The sequence below is a fragment of the Manis javanica genome, chromosome 1 (genome assembly GCF_040802235.1).
Source record: "Manis javanica isolate MJ-LG chromosome 1, MJ_LKY, whole genome shotgun sequence".
Classification (NCBI taxonomy): domain Eukaryota; kingdom Metazoa; phylum Chordata; class Mammalia; order Pholidota; family Manidae; genus Manis; species Manis javanica.
The window spans coordinates 156,068,331-156,089,734 of NC_133156.1; the positions used below are offsets into that span (position 1 = coordinate 156,068,331).

At 40.3% G+C, this 21,404-nt stretch overlaps 1 protein-coding gene across 1 annotated transcript in view; it reads left to right on the forward strand.

Annotated features, from left to right (window-relative positions):
• Positions 1-1,833: 1,833 nt before the first annotated feature.
• Positions 1,834-21,404, forward strand: part of LOC108406585 (LON peptidase N-terminal domain and RING finger protein 2-like) — a 36,197-nt gene continuing 16,626 nt past the window's right edge. Inside the window, 8 exon segments of the mRNA XM_073214838.1 lie at positions 1,834-2,654; positions 3,433-3,542; positions 9,670-9,842; positions 9,844-10,175; positions 10,178-10,325; positions 10,556-10,616; positions 19,190-19,311; positions 20,078-20,081. Of these exon segments, the coding sequence (XP_073070939.1) occupies positions 3,534-3,542; positions 9,670-9,842; positions 9,844-10,175; positions 10,178-10,325; positions 10,556-10,616; positions 19,190-19,311; positions 20,078-20,081 (849 nt within the window). The 5' untranslated portion in view covers positions 1,834-2,654; positions 3,433-3,533.

Sequence of the window (21,404 nt, forward strand, 5' to 3'; positions counted from 1 at the left end):
TGGGTCTGAAGTCCAAATACTTGTTACTTTGTAGAAATAGTTTTCAAATATTTTATTTTAAGGTGCAGCTTATGGAAATTAATCTTCACATTAACTATAATGATAAAAAGTCCAGCAAATTGGTCTATTTTTACCTTAAGAAATTCTATGTATCAAAATATACCATTAAGAGGGGGAAAAAAAGAAATCCAAAGGGTAGAAGAACATATTTGCAATATGTAAATCCAACAAAAGATAAAGAGCCTCCACAAACCTATTTGAAAAGGACATCGAAACTAGCAAAAGATGGGCAGAGGACCTGAACAGACACATCACAAAAAAAGGGCATCCAAATGGCCAGTAACATATAAAAGGTACTTTAGTAACTTTATCATCAGAGAAATACAAATTAAAACAACATATACCTATTCCACTACATTTCAGGATGGGTGAAGTTTATATAATTAAGTGTTGAGAGGCATGTGGAGAAACCAGACTCTCATACACTGCTTGCAGGTGAGCAAATCGGTAATGCCTCTTTGAAAAGTGTTTAACTCTATGTACCAAAGTTAAATATATGCATATCCCATGATCCAGAAATTCCACTCTGTGGTATACACTTAACAGAAATATGTATATGTTCAAAACAGAACTATTTATAATAACCCAAAGTGATAATTCCTCAAATATCTATCAATATAATGGGAAAATAAATTGTAGTCTACTCAAGTAATGGAATACTGCACAGCCATGACGGTAATCTACAACTACATGTAATAGTACAGATGTCTCATTAACACAATTTGAGTGGGAAAGAAATAGACACAAAAAAGTACATGCTGTATGATTTCATTTATGTTAAGTTTAAAACAACAAAACAGATCTATTGTGTTTAAATGTCAGGATAGTGGTTAACCTTGGGGGATTAGTGACTAGAACAAGGTGGGTCTTATGGTGGGATGGTAAAGTTCTGCTTCATGATTTTGATGGCTTTTACACAATTATGTAAAGGCTGTGAAAACAAATTGAGAATATTAACTCATTTTAGAAGTGTATGTTTATGTGTATTACACTTTTAAAAAAGCTTAAAAAACTGAACTTAATAATCAAAAGATATCTTGTTTTCTGGTATTCCATGTTCACTTTATATTTCCATTTTTAAGAAGATTGCTAACAAAAAGGAAAGCAAATAACTTAGAATCTGACATTTCAAGGAGCCACATTCAAGAATAAAGAAAATCCAATACAGTGATACATGACATCAAAATGTGGCAAGAATGTAGGCCTGAAATGTGAGAATACCGAGGCTTTGTTCATAATTCTAATGTAAAGTATGTTTGGACAATACATTTATTTAATAACCAGTTGATATTGTAATGGTCTGCTAGGTGAAAGCATGACACCAATTATACAAATTAAATTCTTATTATTACAGTCCAGTTCTCTCAGCATATTATAAAGAGGTCTCAGAATACAGAAACCTAGGGCTGACAAGTGCAGCTTTACTGAGGAAATTAAAAACTGTATTCTGACAAATGACTTAAGAATATTATTTGTTTGTAAAGGTTTGATTATTCTTGTGCTCCTAGTACTAAGCTAATGAAAAAATGTTCTTTTGTATTATTGCTCCTTGGAAAGCAATTATTCTTTAATGCCTGCTGTGTACCAGCATTCAGTACGTATTTGTCTAGCACACAACAGCGACCGCCCGCGGACTCCTCTCGCCGGCTCCAGGGGCCTCCCTCGCCAGGGACCGGGTGCCCTCTTCCTCACGCAGGCCGGTGCTCCTCGCAGCGGCAGCTCACGGTAAGCGGCCACCCCCAGGGGGGCGGGCGGCGTCGGGTACGGGAACGATCGGGCGGGGAAGGTGTCTGCTGCGAGAGGCCGCAGGCTGGGGGGGCGCCTCGCTGCGGGGTCTGCGGCCGGGGGCGCAGTCCAGCCCGCCGTCTGCAGGTGCTCCCCGAGAGGCGGCAGCGGGCGGCGGAGAGCGGGGTTTGCAGTGGGCCGCAGAGTGGACGGGCTGCCTCCACGGAGGGCCGTGGAGTCAGCAGCTGTGGGAGGCGCGGGTGTCTGTGCGCGGGGCGGACCTCCGAGGCTACCATCGGCAGGTGGCGCAGCCAGAGGCGGGGGCGAGGCAGCGGGGAGCGGGGTCTGCAGCGGGCCGCAGCGTGGACGGGCTGCGCTCCATCGTGGGCCGTGGCGTCTGCAGCTGCGGGAGGCGCGGGTGTCTGCGCGGAGCGAATCTCTGAGGTTGGCGGCGGCTGGCGGTGTCTCTTTGGTGTCGGTTGTCGGGTGCAGGGGCAGCAACGTTGTAAGGGGACTGAGTCCGCCCGCAACCGACGCCCAGCCCCCGCCAGCCAAAGCCAAGGGCCTCCGACGCCACTTCCTTCCACGGAAGAGCAGCTACCATCCCCGGAGCCAGCCTCCCGCCTGGCCCCGACAGCCGGTGCGCTGACACCCCCGGCCCGGACGCCTGCCGCCACCACCGCCCTCCAATGCCTTCTTCCCGCTGACGCTGACCATCGCTACCTTTGCCTTGGCTCACTGACGCCCAGCGCTCTCCGCTGCCAGACGCCCTTAGACCCCTGCCGACGCCAACAGAGGCCCTCTTGCCAGGGACCCTGCTCCCTCGTTCTCATGCAGGCCTCGCCACCTTGCAGCAGCCTCAGCTCATAGTAAGTAGCCGCCGCCACGTTGGCTTTTTGATCAGGGAGTTTGGGAGTGTTGTATGGGCCCTGGGAGGAAAGTGGAAAGCTGTGCGTGGGCGTTTGAAAGCCACGGGCAGCCCACGCCCCACCCAGCCAGGAAGGTGACCAGGTCTTATCCGGGAGCTTCCCAGGCCCTCCAGCTTCTCTGACTGAAGGTAATGGTTCTGGTGTCTGGTCCATGGGTACGCGGGCATGGGCGCTGCGAAGGTGCATCCGCAGGGGCTGGGAGCCTTCTGTGCTCCCAAACGTGTCAGCTCGCAGTTCAGGGGTTGTGTCAAGGTCCCTGCGGCTGCGTGGCGGCAGCCTGGCCCCCTGGTGAGTGCATCGCGTGGTGTTGGCTCCCCTCTATGTGTCTGTGTGTGTCGTAACTCTTGCACGTGTGGTGGTGTGTGTGTGTGTTAGAGCACTTGTGCGGCCTGGGACAGTGTGTGTCTCTGGGTGCCTGTGCACCAGGAGAACTCAAGGAAGGCAGCTGGCTCGCCACAACCGCCTAGCAGAGAGGTCAGGTGGGGAGACTTTGGGGCAGGTTGCTGGGGAGATTGCTCTCAGCAGGGAGGCCCCTGGAGCGTGAATAGTCACAGGTGAGAGCATCGTTCCCACCCTCTTCCACGAGGCAGGTTGTCTGCAAATCAGGGCTTCCCCTGTGACCCTGCCTCCGAGAAGAAGCTGCTAGTGGACTGTCCCTTCTTAGTGGAGAACCCCAGTGGGTCAGGTTCACCCTCTTAATTTTTGTTTTCTCTACAAGGTCTCCACAGGGAACAACTTCATCTCTCTGAACTCAACTCATGAAAGTTCTACTTGACCCATTTCTGCAAACATCTGCTGCTCTACTACCTCCAGGGTCACATGGGGCAGGTAGGTAACTCCTTTTAGCGTCATCAGCAAGCCACCATTCAGTGTCCTTCCCAGTGTTCATCCCATAGCATTACAGAGAGCACAGCTGTTCTCTGACAAACCTCCATCCTGCTTTCCATGGTGGTTGCACCAACTTGCAATTTCCTCCCAGAGCTACAGGTAGTTTTAACAAAACTACTAATTTTTATTTTAACGTTAATATCAACCATTTTAATTCTTGCATTCCATAAGCATGAGATGCTTTCCATTAACTTGCGTCACCTTCAGTTTCTTGCCTCAGTATCTTAGCATCTTCAGAGTACAGCTCTTTGACCTCCTTGGTTAAACATCCTCCAGATCTCTTACTGCTTTGCTACAACTGCAAGTGGGATTGTTTTCTTACATTCTCTTTCTGAAAATTTGTTTTTTTATATATTTCTGTATATTCATTTTGTATCCTGCAGTTTTACTGAATTCATTGCTTAGTTTTAATCTTTTTTGTTGGATTTGTTAGTGTTTTCTAGATAGAGTGTCATGCCATCTGCAAATAATGGCAATTTTACTTCCTCCTTACCAGTTTGGGAACTTTTTTTCTTTTTCTTGTCTGACTTCTTTTTCTTTCTGATTGCTGTGGCTGGGACTTGAGGTACTCTGTTGAAGAAGTGTTGAGAGTGGACATCCTTGTCTTGTTCCTGATCCTATAGGAAACATTTTCTGCTTTTCACCATTATGATTTTGGCTGTGGGTTAGTCCTATATTTCCTTAAAATATTGAGTCATGTTCCCTCTCAACCCACTTTGTTTTAAGAGATATTTATCATGAGTTGATGTTGAATTTTGCCAAATGCTTTTTTCTGCATGTTTCAAGATGATCATAGAGTTTTCACCCTTCCTTTTTAATGCGGTGTATCTCATTGAGTAATTTGTTGATAACTGATCCATCGTTGCTTCCTTGGAAAATATCCCACTTGGTTGTGGTCAGTGATCCTTTCAGTGCATTTTTGAATTCCATCTGCTCATGTTTTGTTGAATATTGTTGCATCTATGTTCATCAGGGCCATTGGGCTGTAATTTTCTATTTTTCTAGTGTTTTCTTTTTTCTTGGTTTTGATGTCAGTGTAATGCTGGCCTTGTAGAATGAATTTGGAAATGCTTTATTCCTCACAGTTTTGAGTATATATATCAGCCCTTTCTGTACATGGTTCACAGAATTGAGCTGTGAAGTCCCTTGATGGTGGGCTTTTTTCTTTGTTGTTTTCTTTTATTATTCCCAATTCATTTTTGTTATGAATAATCAATCTCTTCAGATTTTCTATTTTGTCCTACTTCAGACTTGGGAAAGTGTTGGTTTCTAGGAACCTATCCATTTCTTCTAGGTTGCCCAATTTATTGACATGTAATTTTTTGTAGTAATAACTTGTAATCCTTTGTACTTACATAGTTTATATTTTAATGTCGTCTCTTTCAGCACTGATTATGTTTGAGTGTTCTATCTTTTTCTAATGAGTCTCACTGGAAGTTTATAATTTTTGTCTCTCTGGAGAAACTTTTTTTTATATTTTTGTAATACTATACATCATTTAATCCTCCTGCCTTTATTGTTTTTTTCCTTCTCACTTGGTGCTTTGTTCATCTTTTTCTAATGCCTTTAGAGGTAATTTTAGACTGCCTATTTGAAATTTTTCTTGTTTCAGGAGGTAGTCCTGTATTGCTAGAAATGTCTCTCTCAGAAGGGCTTTTGCTGTGTCCTAAAGATTTTCATCTGTTCTTTTTCTATCTTTATTCAGTTTTCAGGTATTTTTGGTTTTCCTCTTAGATGTACCTGTTGCAGCATTGGTTGTTTAGCATCATGCTGTTTCGCCTTCATGTATTTGTGTTTTTTTCCAGTTTTTTCCTGTAACTGATTACTAGCTTACCTTCCAATATGGTTGGAAAAGATGCTTCATAGGATTTGACTCTTAAGTTTACTGAGATTTGGTTTCTGCCTGATGTGTGATATCTCTCAGAAAGTGCACATTTAAAAATATGTATTGTTTGTTTTGGGATGGATTCTTGTATATGTGTTGGTTAAGTCCATCTGGTCTGATAACTTGTTCAAAGCTCCTGTTTTATTTTCAATTTTCTGTATAGATGGTCAATTCTTTGATGTCCATCTGTAGGGTGTTATAAATTCCCTGCTCTTATTGCATTACACCGTTTTTCTCCCTTTATGTTTGTTCATATTTGTTTTATATGTTTAGGCACTCCTCTGTGGGGTACATATATATTTATAGTTTCTATGTCTTCTTGCTACATTGATGGCTGTATTGTTATGTAATGCCTTCTCTGTTATATGTCCTTTGTCTTAAAGTCTTTCCATGTCTGATAGTAGTATTGCTTCCCATCTTTTTCTTTTTTTTTTTTAGTTTCACTTGCATAGGGTATCTTTTCCCATTCCTTCACTTTTAGTCTGTTTGTGTCCTGAAATGAAGTGAATCTCTGTCTGGGAGCATACAGATGGCCTTGTTTTTTCATCCAATCAGTCACCCTGTGTCTTTTAATTGAAGCATTTAGATTCTTATATTTATAGTGATTATTGATAGCTCCATCCTTATTTTCACTTTGTGAATTGTTTAACTTTTTGTAGTCTTTTTCTGTTCATTACTCTCTTGGTGATGAGTATAGTTTTTTTTAGTATTGTGCTTGGATTCTTTTCTCTGTATCAGCTCTAGGTTTTTAGCTTGTGGATACCTTGAGGTTCACCTATAATATCTTAAGTGTACAGCAGCCTATGAAATTAATTTCAGATGCATTCTGATGGTATTAAGTTTTTACTACCCATTCTCCATGCTTCATGCATATGATAGCATGTATTCATGATGATTCCCTTAACAAATTTTTTAAATAAATTGAATCCAGCACTGTATGTTAAAAACACTATCCTTTAAATAGCCTGAATAGCCTCTGTTGAGATTCACTTGCCCATATATGAATGGGGATCTATTTTTGGAATTTCTACCCTATTCCATTGATCTTGTTTATTTTGACACCAAATCCACACTGTCTTAATTACTGTAACTTTATGAAGAGCCTTGAGGATTCTCCTTTTGTTCTTCTTTTTCAAAGTTCTTCCAGATATTTGAGGTGCCATACATTTTCATATGATTTTTAGCAACAGCTTATCAATTTTTACAAAAGGTATACTGGGATTTTAATTGAATCCATAGGTGAATCCATAGATTGATTTGGGGAGAATTGAGATCTTAACAGTATTGAGTCTTCTGATCCTTCAGCACAGTATGCCTGTCCATTTGTTTGGCTCTTTTTGATTTTTCTCAGTGATGTTTTGTACTTTTTGTAATGTACAGGTCTTACATATATTCTTTTGGACTTGCCCTTAACTTTTTCATAGTTTTTATACTACCATGGTATTTTTAAATTTATATTTCCACTTGTTGCTAATATATAGAAACCAACTCTTTACTCTGTGGGCAATTGTGAGGTGTGCTATTTAGTTTTGAAATACTTGAGGATTTTCTGGATACTTTTTAAATATTAGCTCCTATTTTTAATCCCCTGTAGTCAGAGAATATATGTTGTGTGACTTGACTCCTTGGATCCTATAAATTTATTGAGACTTGTTTTATGGCTCAAATATACCATATTGATAAATGTTCTAATGTACTTGGAAAGAATGTCAATTCTGTTGTTGTTAGGAAAACATTCTATAAATGTCACTCAGTTCAAACTGGTTGGTAGTACTGTTCAGTTCTTCTGTATCCTTACTGATTTTCAGTTACACATGTACTATGATTGTTGGGAGAGAGGCACTGAAATTTCCAAGTATAATTATGAAATGCACATTACAGTTCTATCAGTTTCTGCTTTGTATATTTTGAAGTTCTATTATTAGGCGTATATGTGTTTAGGATTGTTAGGTCTTTTTGACCAATTGACCCCTTTATCATTCTGAAATGGCCATTTTTCCTCCTAGTAATATTCTTGGCTACACGAAATCTTTGTCAGATATCACTATAGTCACTCTAGCTTTATTTTGATAAGCTAATCCTTTTACCTTTAACTTATCTGTATCTTCTTATTTAAAGTGGATTTTTTTGTAGGCAGTATATATTTGGGTCTTTGGACATAATTTGACAGTCTCTGTCTTTTAATTATGATGTTCAGACCATTAATATTTAATTAATATTAATACATGAGTTTGAATCTACCATGTTGCTATTTATTTTCTATTTGTCTCATCTGTTTTTTTATTCCCTTTCTCATTTTCTTCTTACTTTTGGATTAATAGAACAGACAAAAATTTTCCATTTTATCTCCTTAGTTGGCTTTTTAGCCACACCTACTTGTGTTATTGAGGTTGTTATTTTAGGGTTTAGGGTATACATCTTTAGTTTATTATACTTTTCCTTTAAGTGACATATCACTTCATATACAGTATTAAAACCTTAAAAGAGTATCCTTCCATTTCACCTCTACTGGCCTTTGTGCTGTTTTTGTTACACAGTTTATTTCTGCATATGTTATAAACCTCACCATACAGTATTTTTGCTTTAAACACTTCTTCTTAGCAGCATACCTCCAACAAGCTTCTCCTTTCTGTTTTCTTGTTAGAAATTTGTCTAAAATAAGAACAAGTAGGATCTGAGATCATGAGGTTTCATAACCTTTCCTGTGTAGTCTTTGTTGCACCAATTTAACTGCTCAGAAGCTTTTTCCACCTAGCTTCCTGGTTGTTATTTGTGGATTTGTTGGATAAGCAACCTTCAAATATAAGTGAATTGTCACTGGATAAAGAAAATAGATAAAAACTCAGAAAGTGATTAGAAAGAGAACTTGGGATAATTCAGTAAAGAGAAACAGATCAAATCTAGTTTGACTACAGCTGTTACCAGTCAGAATAAAGTCATTCATGGAAAGGGTGGTGGGAGGTGGGGGCTATGCTCTGTATTTGTTTCTTTATTATAGGACTAAAGGGTTGGCCAAAGTTGTCTTCTTTTCCCTTTTATGAACTGGTCTAAAATGTTCTCCTTTCACTTCATGAAGCATCTCCCCATTTCCAAAGCCAGATTTGATGATGGAGGCATTTTATATTTTCTTTAGCCAGCAGTATTAGATGTAGAAAAACCTCACCAACTTAGAATAAAGAAACTTCCCCCGGAAATAATGAACAGTATGGATTCTGGGATAGTGTAATGTGTTTCAGTACATTCAAATACTTTGAGTAAAGTCGATGATGGAACGAACAATAGGAAGAGAAGAGTGGGCTCCATATAATGAGAATTGTAAAAACTGGTTAATGGGCACACGAGGAACAAAGTCCTTGCTTATACACCAGCGTAGCTTTCAAGTCCTTCATTTTTAAATACTTGATCTCTGCTTCCTAATCAAGGGTACAATACAATTGTCCATTTCTCAAATCCCTCCTTCTCCCAGCACCTAGTTTGGTATTTCTTCGCGTTCTCTATTAAGATTATTGTTCTAAATTAAGAGTTCTAAAATGCCTCAAACTTAGCGTTCCATTAAGGGAAGCTTGCTGATGAGAGCCGTTCAGTACCCACTTCGGCTTCCCAGTCATTTAAGACCATTTCCTAAATCAAAGCTTGCGATGCGTGGCGAGCTTGGCAGGTGTCCTCGGATTCTCTAACCGCAGCCCCAGGCTGTCCTGGCGGCCGGGCGGCCTCGCAGAGGCTGGGCGCGGGGCGGGGCTGCTGGGCGCGCAGGCCGCGGGCTCCTGTTCCAGGCGGGTTCGTGGGAGCTCGGCGGGGCGGCGGCCGGAGGACGCGCGGGGGGCGCGGCTGGGGTAGACGAGCAGGCGCGCACACTCGCGCCGGCCGCCCGCCACCGGGCGGGAGAGGGTTTCCCCGAGACGCCGACTCAGGGCAGGGACCGCCACGTTCCCACGGGCGACCTGGGTGACAGAAGCAAGCGGAGCCAGGAGGGCGCTGCGCCCACCGTCCGCCCCGCACGGGTGAGGTGGCGGCCCTGCCCACGCCCCGCGGGGGACGCTGCCCCAGCCTCGCACCCGCGCCTCTGGCCGTGGTCGCGGCCGCCCCCAGACGCGCCGGGTTCTCGGCGGAGACGACGGCCGTGCTCCCGCCGCCCGCCTGTGGGCGGCGGAGCATCCTCGCCTCTCCGCTTCTTCCCTCCAGGCCCGAGCCCTGCAGCCGCGCGGGGATGAGCCCCAAGCCGGTCCCGGCGGCGGCTGCGGGGAGCCGTCCGCCCGGCGGCTGGAGAAGGGCGAAGAGGCCTTCCGCGCAGGCAACTACGAGATGGCAGCCGAGCTGTTGCTGGCCGGGCTGGCGCAGCCCGACCGCGGCCGGTGCTCGCGCAGGCCGCCTCCCCGAAGCCCTGGGTGCTTTTCGCGGCACTGCACGGCTCGGGGCGCTGCGGCCTGAGGAGCTGGGGGAGCTTGCGGGCGGCCTGGCGCGCCCCCTGGGCCAGCGCGAGGGGCGGCTGCAGCCTGCGAAGCCGGGCGAGGGCCAGTCGGCCGCGGCGCCGCGTCACCTGCTCGGTTGCCCGCGCTGCCAGCGGCTGCTGCACAAGTCGGTGACCCTGTCGTGCGGGCTCACGGTGCGCAAGCGCTGCGTGGACTTGGGGCCCGCGCGGCCGCTGGCGCGGCGAGTCAACGTGGTGCTGAGCGGCCTGCTGGAGAAGTGCTGCCGGCCGAGGGCCGGGTGCGCAGGCTGGCGGGCCAGGCGCGGAGTCTGCAGCGTCAGCAGCAGCCCAAGGCCGCGCTGCTCAGGTGCGGCCAAGCCCTGGACCTGGGTAAGTCGGCCGTGGGAGCTGCCGCCGTCCCGCACGCCAGGCGAGCGCAGGGGTGGGAGTAGAGGCTTTGTTCGGGCTTGGGGGTTGTTTTACTTTACGAAGGCGGAAAGGTGAAGATGCAGCCAGAGTGGCTGGTGTCAAGGTCAGTTGCACTCCCTGGGTGTTTTTTTCCCGGGAACCCCCACAGCCCTCCAAGGCCAAGATGGCCTTTCCACCCCATCTCTGCTGTTCGGGAGTGGGAGGTTGACAGTGTGTTTGCTTGTCCTGCAGGAAAATGCCAACAACTAACACCGTAGAGGCGCACAACGGAGGCCTTGGGACATGGCAGGATGTGCTTTGAAGGAATTCAGGAAAGATTCCCTTCCACTGCTTTTATTACTTCATACTGTCAGGCTCCGTTTCCTCTCAAAAAAAAAAAAAAAAAGGTGCTATGGTGTAATTAGCTTATTAGTTATGCTAACCAGTGCTGTGACCTTTTAATTTTTAAATTTTTTGTAAATGGAAGTCTATAAGGAACTCCCTCCTTGTGTCCTCCCCAACCTCCACCACCTGTTAAGAATACATAATTTAAAGGAAGACCAAACTTTCAGCCAGTGATTTCGGCTCCCAAAGAGTGTGCTTTATTGACAATTGTTTTGGGGAGAGAAGTGTGTGTGTGTGGAGGGTGATTTGTTTTCTGAATTCACTGGCTTTGTCACGGTGTATAGATGATTTAAATCACTAGTAAAGACGACTTGGCTTAATCTTTCATTATTAAGAGTCTTCTTGTGTGCTATAGTCAGAATGTATTTTATTTTAAATTTAGGGGTAAGGTTTTCTCTTTTAGAAGGCATACCTGTATCTAAGTTGGGAGATTTCTCTGCTGGAGTAAGCAGTTAAATTGCTTTATATAACAGGTACTCTGTACTATTTTTACAACCAACATATTCACACTTTAACAGGCTGTGTGTTTTTGAGTTTCCTACTATTTTGTTTATGACAGTGTGGTGTGGAGCCTCCTTGTCCAGAAGAAATATTGTGTAAGCCACACATATAATTTAAAATTTTTTCTGGTAGCTAAATGTAAGTGGTTGGAAGGAAGCAGGTGAAATTAATCTTAATGATTTTTAACCTTACACATTCAAGGTGTTATTATTTCAGCATACCTTCATTTAAAAAGAAAGACTGAGATTTCACTGCCTTTAAAGAAAAAAACTATCTTTGAAATCCATTGTGTATTTTACATTTACTGTCTACCTCAATTTGGACACTGAATTTTCATCAGAAACACTTATGCTACACTTAGATTCCATGAAATGTAGAGTTGAAAAAATAGACTCACTTTGTGAAGTTGTTTCAAATTAGGTTTTCCACTGACTGAACAGAGTCTCTGTTTTTTAAACTTTGGTTTCAAATAATTAAAATTACATAGGATGAATAACTTAGTTCCTTGTTGTTCTAGCCCCTTCTCAAGTGCCCTGTAGCCACATGTGGCTAGTGGCTACTGTGTCAGACAGTACAAGTATGGAACTTTTCAAAACTTTGCTGGAAATGTAAAAGATCACAGTACCAGCTGTTGGAGATGTATAACACAAGAACTACCGTATGCTGCTGATGGGTCTGCAAATTATACCCCTGGAAAATTGTTTGGTAGTATCTGAAAATGTTAAATATGACCTTTGGCCAAGTACTTTCAATGAGGCACGTGCATATGTGCACTGAAGGCATGTATAAGAATATACAAGAGTGTGTATCATTATTAGAGATAGCCCCAAAGTAGAAAGAACCCAAATGCCCAATAATAGCTGAATGAATGGGTAAGTATATTATGATGCCTTTTGGAATACAGACAGAAAATAAACCACCTGGTTGCACACTGTATTGTGGATGAATTGCAGACATAATGTTAAGAGAAAGAAGCCAGACTCAAAAGCATTTTTACTGTATGATTCTATTTATCTGTAAGTCCAAACAGGCAAAATTACTACGGCCTGTTAGAAGTAAGGGCAGTGGTTACCTTTGGGGGAGAAAACAGAGAATGTGAATTGTGAGGAAGTAGGAGGAGGACCTGAGTGGCAGTAGTGATGTTATGTTTATTGACCTAGAAGATGGCTTCATAGGTATGTTCACTTTGTGATAGTTCATTGAACACTAAATTTATAATTTGTGGCTTTTCTGTGTGTATATTAGACCTCAGTTTAAAAGTCGTAAACAAATTTTTGCAGTCAGCTCATCTTGAGAACTTACATTCAGTATGCTCAGTATTCATTTTCCTTTCAAAGATTAGAAAAGAAAGGCAAGGTTCTCTAGTTTAAAATTTATGGAATGTTTTTCATACTAAATTAGCCCCCAAAAAGGGCTTGATATAGTAAAAAAGGTTACAGGTTTTTGTTTTTTTGTTTTTTTTTGACTTCAGAAATACTTGTGTTTAGATCTGAGCCCTGATATGTACTTATTATGTGACCTTAGTCAAGTGTGGTAATCATTAATGCAATTCCCCAAGTATTTCTATCTTATACCTTCCCCAAACAAGGTAGGATTGCATTCTTGGACTCATTATGGTTGGGTGGAGCCTTGTGACTAATTTTGGTCTGTAAGTTGTGAGTAGGATTCAAAATAACTAATAAACATGTTAAAGAAAACAGAAATATGTGTATGAAAAATAAAGAATTCAATAGATAGCCGTCTATAAAAAAGAACCAAATGGATATTTTAGAACTCTCAACATCTGAAGTTGAGAATTAATTAGATGGATTAAAACAGAGTAGACACATACGTGAGATACAGACAAAAGTTCTAAAATCTGTGAAATTTGAATCTCAGAAGAGGGGAGAGGGAAAAAAGCAAGAGAAATAGTTGAAGAAAAATGGTTGAGAATTTTCCAAATTTGACAAGAAACTTTAAGCAGTTCAGTTAAGCCCAAAGGGATAAATACAAACACTCACAGGATAAACACACTAGCAGGATAAACAAAACATACCGAAGCATGTTATAGTCAAGTTTCTGAAAATAAAGAGAAATATAAAAGCAGTTAGAGAACACAGGACATTTTCCTTCAAAGGAGCTATAATAAGACTGAAAGCTGATTTTTTTAAAAAAAACATTAAAACTAGAAGATAATGGAATAACATCTTCAAAGTGCTGAAAGGTGGTAGGTAGGAAGAGCTTACCTGGAATTCTTTACCCAGTTGCAAATATCTTTAAGAATTGAAGACAAAAATATAGATGTTTTATCCAAATAAATAAATAAAGGCAAAGGACTTTTATTGCCATCAGAATTGTACTACATGAAATACAGGGGAATTCTTTAGGCTAGAGGAAAATGTCCAGATGGAGGCATACCACTAAAGGAAGGAATGAAGACCCATAAAAAGGGTAAATATATGAATAAATGTAAGATAATATTGATTATTTCAAACCATAACAATAATATTTTGTTGTATTTATAACATAGGTAAAAGTAAAACATGGCAATAGCACAAAGTCAGGTTGAGTAAATAAAGTAAATGGTTTTATGGTCTGTGTATCTTTTTGGATGTGGTAAAAGTACTAATTTAAAGTTACTGATAAATCAACTTTGCACATTTCAATCTCTTGGGTAGCCACTGAAAGGATAATGAAAGCTAAAATTACAAAGCTATGGTGGAATAATTAAGAAATACTTGATTTCTTCCAAAAGAAAGTAAAAAGGAAGAATAAAATGATAGTGAATAAATGAAATGATTAGAAAAGAAATTAAAAAATGGGACTTACCTTGCATTCAATGTACATATACATTTAGGTATTCCACTTAAAATTCAACTATTGGCAGACTAGATTAAACAAAACAGTTACATGAGATACACATGAGATAAACCTTAGATAGAATGACACAAAAGGGTGGAAATTAATAGGATGGGAAAAGATGCTCTACAAAGACTATCCAAAAGAAATATGATATGGCAACATTGCTATGGGATGAGGTAGTCTCTAGGGCAAGGGGCATCATGAGAGATGGGGATATTGTGACAAAGAGGTCAATTCAACAGAAAATATGTAACATTCCTAAGTATGTATGACTCTAAAATCAGGTGTGTACAAGCACACAGAGCAAAAGGTGACAAAACTAAAAAGAGAGATATTTGGAGAGTTTGAATAAAAGTCTTAGTAGCTAATAAAATAAGTATAGAAAAATAAGGATATAGATTGAGACAACATACTTCAGCACATTGATTTAATTAATGTATGGCACTGCATACAATGATGGAATATGCCATCTGTCAGGATCACATGATGACAAGCAGGTAGACTTGGCCTCTGGTTATATTTGCCAACCCTTCGGTTAGGCCATAAAACAAATAGCAACAAATATTAAGATTAAATCAGACCGTATATGTTCCTTAAACACTGTGGACTTGAACTAATATTCAGTAGCAAATAACTAGAATATTTTCAAATATTTTGAAATAAAGCAATACATTTTTGTATAATATATAGGTCAAGTAAGAATTCACAATGAAATTAGAAAATATTTTAGCTGAATTATAATGAAAATATAAGTATCAAAACTGAGATGCCACTGCAATAGTGTTTAGAGGGAAATGTATTGCTTAACATGCCCGTGCCACAAAAGAACAGTTGGGAATTGGTGATCTTCAGGCTTCTGTTTCAAGATTCCAGAGGACTATAAGCAAATTGAGTCCAGAGGAAGTAGAAATAAGGAAATAAAGGTAAGAGGAAAAAAATGACAATAAAGGAAAAATACAGTCCAGCATTTCTTATGACCATACATGCAGAAATCCTAAAACAAAAATATTAGTAAACTGAGTCCAGTGAGACACTTAAAGAACAGAACATTGTGATTAAGTCGAATGTTACTGTGTTTAATCATTGTAAGTCAACCAGTGTAATTCACTGTAACCACAGAATAAAGGAGAAAATCATATGACCTGTGTTAAAATCTCTGAGAAAACTAGGAAAAAAAGGAAACTTTCTCAGTATGTTAACAAGTATCTACAAAAATCTATTCCAACCGTCATGACTGAAGATGAAATATTAAATGTTTTCCTGCTGAAGCAAAAGGTGACAAGGGTGTTCTCTGTCATCACTGCCATTCAACATTGTACTGAAGATCCTAGCTAATGCAGTGAGGAGAAAAGAAAAAAGAAGATTGGAAAAATACAAGAAGCCTGTTGCTATTTGTAGATGACATGTTGCAGTACATAGAAACTCCACAGGAATATTTGAACTATCAGAAATTATAAAGGAATTATCAAGATTGTTGAATATAAAGTCACTATAAAAAGATCAATGATTACCATATATTTAGCAAAAAATAAATAGAAAACAAAAATTTAAAACAACCCTTTCATATAACAAAAAAAAAAATCCGTGGAATAAATCCTGACATACCTGAAAGATGATCAAGACCTCTGCATTGAAAATACAAAACATTTCTGGGAGTAAAACAGACTTAAATACATGGATACCACATGCAAAAGAATGAAACTGGACCCCTATCTTACACCACTCACAAAAATTTACTTGACATAGTTTAAAGACTTAAATGTAAAAACTAAAACTATAAAATTCCTAGAAGAAAACGTAGGGAAAAACTACTTAGCATTGGTCTTGGCAGTAATTTTTGAATAAGATGCCAAAAGCATAGGCAACAAAAGCTAAAATAAACAAGTAGGTCTATATCAAACTAAAAGTTTCTGCACGGCAAAGGATACAATGAATTGAAAAGCAAACTATGGAATGGGATAAAATATTTATAAACCATATATATGATAATGGGCTAATATCCTAAATATATAAAGAGCTTACAAAGCTCAATAGCAAAAATCAAATAACATGATTAAAGGATGGACAAACAACCCAAATAGACATTTTTCCAAAGAAGACATATAAATGAACAATAGGTACATGAAAAGGTGCTCGACATCCCTAAATATCAGGGAAATGCAAATCAGAACCACAATGAGATACCACTTTATGCTGTTAGAATGGTTACTATTGAAAAGCCAAGAGATAACCAATGTTGGTAAAGATACGGAGAAAAGGAGACCCTTGTACTGTATTGGTGAGAATGTAAATTGCTACAGTTATTATGGAAAACACTATGCAGGTTCCTCAAAAAATTAAAAAATATAACTACCATAAGATCCAGTAATCCCACTTTTGGGTATGTATTTAAAGGAAATGAAATCTGTATCTTGAACTGATATCTGCACTTCCGTGTTCACTGCAGCATTCTTCATACTAGCCAACCCCGGGAAAAAAACCTAAGTGTCCACGGATGGATGAATGGATAAAAAAAATATGATACACACACATACACATTGGAATATTATTCATCCTTAGAAGGAAATCATATCATTTATAACAACATGGGTGAACTTGGAAGGAACTGTGCTAAGTGAAATAAGCCAGACAGAAAAGACAAATACTGTATGGCATCACTATATGTAGAATTAAATAAAAAGAAAAGCTGATTTCATAGAAACAGAACAAAATGGTGGTTGTCAGGGGGAAGAGGGGAAGGGGAAATGGGGGATGTAAGCCAAAGGGTACAAGCTTCCAGTTGTAGGAAGAGTTCAGTTCTGAGCAGCTAATGTGCAGTGTGGTGACTATAGTCGTTGATACAGTATTGCCTACTTGAAATTTGCTAAGGGTAGATCTTAAGCATTCTCACCACACACAAAAAATGTTAACTGTGTGAGGTGCCGGATGTGTTAATTATCTTGATCATGGTAATCATTTCACAATGTGTATATATATCAAACATCGTGTTGGACACTTTATACTTTATATACAGTTGTATTTGTCAATGATTTCTCAGTAAATTTGGATTTAAAAAGAATTCAGCTAACACCTGGAGGAGGTTAAAGTCTTAGTTTTGGGCTCTGTGACAGTATTTTTCCTTTGCTTTAAGCCCTAGAGCATTTCAATCCTGAGACATTTCAGGAGATGAACAGGGTGAACTGTGCCATGCACATGACCCTTTGTAACTGCCAAGGTTACAGGTCAGCATATGTCAAGTAACTTAAAATTTTCTTGTCCATCATGTGATTAATTTGCCTGAATGAAGTGCTATAAAACTAATAAAACTCCTTTTTAAAAATCAATAAAACATGTAAATAGATAAGCAGTGTAACTAATCATACAATGGAACATTATTTAGTGATAGAAAAGAATAAAGTGTATTCAACAACCTGCGTGAATCTCAGAAGTGTCACATTAAGTGAAGGAAGGCACATAAATGCACCTATGATTTTATTTATATGAAATTCTCAAAACTATAGTGACAGATCAGTAGTTCCTGGACTTGGACAGAGGAGGGGATTGACTTCAAAGGGCATGAGAAAACTTTTGGGGTGATGGAAATGTGCTATATCAAGGTTGTGGTTGTAGATTTGCTACAATAGTTTCTGTAGCAAAAGAAAAAAAGAAAAAAAAAAACCAAGTAGATTGCTCAGTTTCCAAGGTAGTAGAGCTAGAGCCATCCTCAGTGGGTTTTTGTTGATACTACTTAGTATGAGAATAAAACAAATAGTTTTAATGTTACTTAAAGGGCAGTTTGTATGCAAGTATGTAATCAGTTTTTTAAAAATGTGTATCTTGCCTTTGATGAATCTAGGGACAACTACGTATATCTGTCAAAGCTAATCACATTGTACATTTTAAATGGGTGAATTTTATTGCATATAAATTATATCTCAAAAAATGTGACAGTAAGAAAGTATAAAAAAGATTAAGTCCATCACTGAAGAGAATGAGAGAATGTTAATGGGATTCGAAATTTCAATAGATTTTTTTGGAATGTGGAGGAATGCATGAAGGAGCAGAGGTGTCATGATTCAAATAGGAGCTGAGCTCCTATCCTCATCCAGGCAGGATTTGATTTAGACTATTAAGAGTAAGAAATGAGGTTTGTTTGATGGTGCCGGTCACACACTGTGCACAGCAGCAGTGGGAAAAAAATCATAAGACTCCTCCTCCAAAGAATGTGGGCCACCTGCCTGGGGAAAGGCATGGCAGCCAATGATTTTATTTATATGAAATTCTCGTGGTGGGTCCCCCTGAGTGAGCCCCCCTGAATCCCAGTATACAGGCCCCCGGCCTAAGGTCTTTCTTCCTTGTGGCACACATGAAAATGAAATCTCCCAAATAGGTCTCACTCCTGCTGCCAGGACCCAGTGTATCTTCCATTCAGCGATGAAGTCCATGAGGACGAAGATCTAACTGACTCCAGGTCAGAGGGAACCTGTTGGGAACAGTGCATCTTTCTTAGTTATGAACAAAGAAGCAGGGATCAACAAGGCAAAATCTAATAACACAGAAGAGAAGGAGTTAAAAAAATAATCAGAACAACTGACCCCAATGGAAATACAATATGCGAACTAGTAAATATTAATATGAATGGACCACAAATTCTTACAATTATTTGAGAAGATTGAACAACCATAAAAAAAAAAAAGTGCTGTGGGAAAATACCAATCCATACTGCATTTTGTTCATTTCTGTTGTGAAATACCTTGTATATTATGCTTTGTTTTTATACTAATTTCTGGCCATGTGTGTCTTCTCACAAGACTGTGTGCTCCTTGAAGACAGGAACAATCTGGTGATCTGTGATTACCCAGTGAACTTAAAGCTTTTAGACAGTCAGTTCTCTCTCAGCATGTCCCTTAGAACTGCTTAGGCCTCAGATTCCAAGTATGGGGCTCCTGTGTTCTGAGTGTAGTTTGTATTTGTGAGACATTCAAGTTCAGTTTCCAAGGTAGTAGAGCTAAAGCCATCCTTGGGGGGGTTTGTTTATTCTACTTAGTATGAAAATAAAACAAATAGTTCCAATGCTTTTTTTTTCAGGGCTGTTTGTATGCAAGCATATAATCACACTGTTTTTTTTCTAATGTGTATTTTGTCTTTTGATGAATGCAGGGACATCATGTGAAAGCGCAAGCTCTTTCTGGATTGGAAAGAAGTACGGAAGTGTTGAAGGAATTTCTCTATTGCCTTGCTTTAAATCCTGAATGTAACTCAGTGAAGAAGAAGCACAGAAGGTGTGATTTCCTTCAGATGACTTTGTGCTTTAAGTCTTATTTACAGCCTTTGTGTCCATGCAGAGTAAATCTGGCATGTAAAATAAACAAACATAATTCTCAATATCCATGACAGTGTGATTTAAAACACACAGTAATAATGATGAGTTGCATGCATTTGATAACTTTCACCTGTGGATAAAGCAGAATGTTTCATGAGCCAGCATGCACATACCTCAGTTCTGCTGAAATAATGGTGTATGTGTGAGGCAGAGTTGATGTATGAGGCTCAGGAGGCAAAGCCATCATTTCAAGAATTATAATGTTTGTATAGCAACCCTATAATTTTTCACTGTGATATATGCAAAATATATCAATTTAGCTACATAGGTTGACTTGAAATTTTCAGCAAAGTTTCACCAGCATGATGCAGAAATATCTGCTCCTTTATGCAAATCTTTAACCCAGTCTTATTAGAGATCACCAAGTCACACTTAATGTAGGAATCTACCATATAAGAAAGCCTGTACAATAGTTACACAGTGTTAGCACTTCCAGTGACCAGGTGTTCTTGTTTTTATATCTGTATTTCCCAATTTTAACACTAGTGCCAACTTCTGTAAATTTACCCTGCAATTTCCACTTTATATTCTAGTTTTATTTTCTAAAGCAAGAGAAAATGCATCTGTTCTCCCTCCATCATTTTAAATCACCTTAGATATTTGAGAACAGCTGTTGCCTTTGCCTCCAGTTATCTCTGGACCAAACAACCTTTTCTCACAAACAGGGTGGTAAGGTTTCCTCTGGATGCAGTCTAGTGTACCCCATGGGTCAGCATCCAGTGGTGAACTTTTACATTGTGTTCACACTGTGAGGCGTGTTTGTTTATTTTTAGCCCAGTACCATCACACTGTTGGCTCCTATATGAACTGCAGTTGGCCAAAACACCTAGATCATTTTTTATTAATGAGAAGTTTCTAGTAATATTTTTTATGCTTTTTTTGGTACAGCTGACTGGTCTTGGATAATCCTGTTAGATTGTCACTCATTGGTTTTGGCCCTTGTTTCAACTTGTCAAAACACTATTGAATCCTGAGTCAGCTTTTTCAACTACCCCTGCCTGCTTTGTCCCACTTGCAAATTTCACAAGAATCTTAAAACATCTCTCACCTGATCCTTCCAACAGTATCATGAGAGATTCAGCCTGAGCTCAGAAGAGACTAAGTAGATGCACAAAGGCCCCAGGACCAGGGTTCAGGTCTCTTGGCTCCTTGTCGGTCCAGCACTCCCAGACATGGTATTTTGCCTCCATCATTCTGTGGGTGGAGAGGTCCTCTATCACAGACAGTGCCAAACAGTGCCAGCCTGTTGATGCCCACAGAACATGCTACCCTCCCTGAGAGCCTGCCTCTCCCCCCGTTGCTCAGGACACTGAGGTCCCCGAGGGGCTTTTCCTCATTGCTACAGAGGTCACTGGTTCTCATACACTCACCTGCCACACAGAGAACACGGGGGCCTTCTTCATTCAAGTCTCAGTTGCTCCTTTTGGCCTCTGATGCCCTTGGATTCAGCTGAGTCCAGGAGGTTTGGCAGGACCATCAGGAGACGGGCGATCTCTTCCCACCACCACCACAAAAAAATGCTGGTCCAGGGCTCGTGAACCAGAATCATAGCCTTTCACCTTCTCTCTCTCTTTAAAGTTCTTAACCAGGTGTCTTTTCTGGTTCTTTTGTAAATTGGGCAGTCCTCTGGAAATACCTCAATCCTGTGGATGATCCCCATTTAGTTTTAATGTGGCATTCCCTGAAACCTCTACACCCCACTTTTCTCTTACCCATGAGACTTTTAGGGGAGATTTTCTGTAGCAGAGGTGTAAGGACCAGACAGAAGAAAGAGCAATGTGCATATTTTATAATTGGTAAGATACAGATAGAAAGGGACTAGGAACTAAATGCTTAAAGTGTTGACTGTAGCTTCAGAAATGTGTGGATTTTAAGATAATGGCAATTGGAATATGAAAATTACTCTTTTCAATGTTTTAGGCCTATTTGGCCTCATAATCTGTTCTGAATCTTTAAGGCATATTGGGCATTTTTCAAAAATGTTTAAAATAA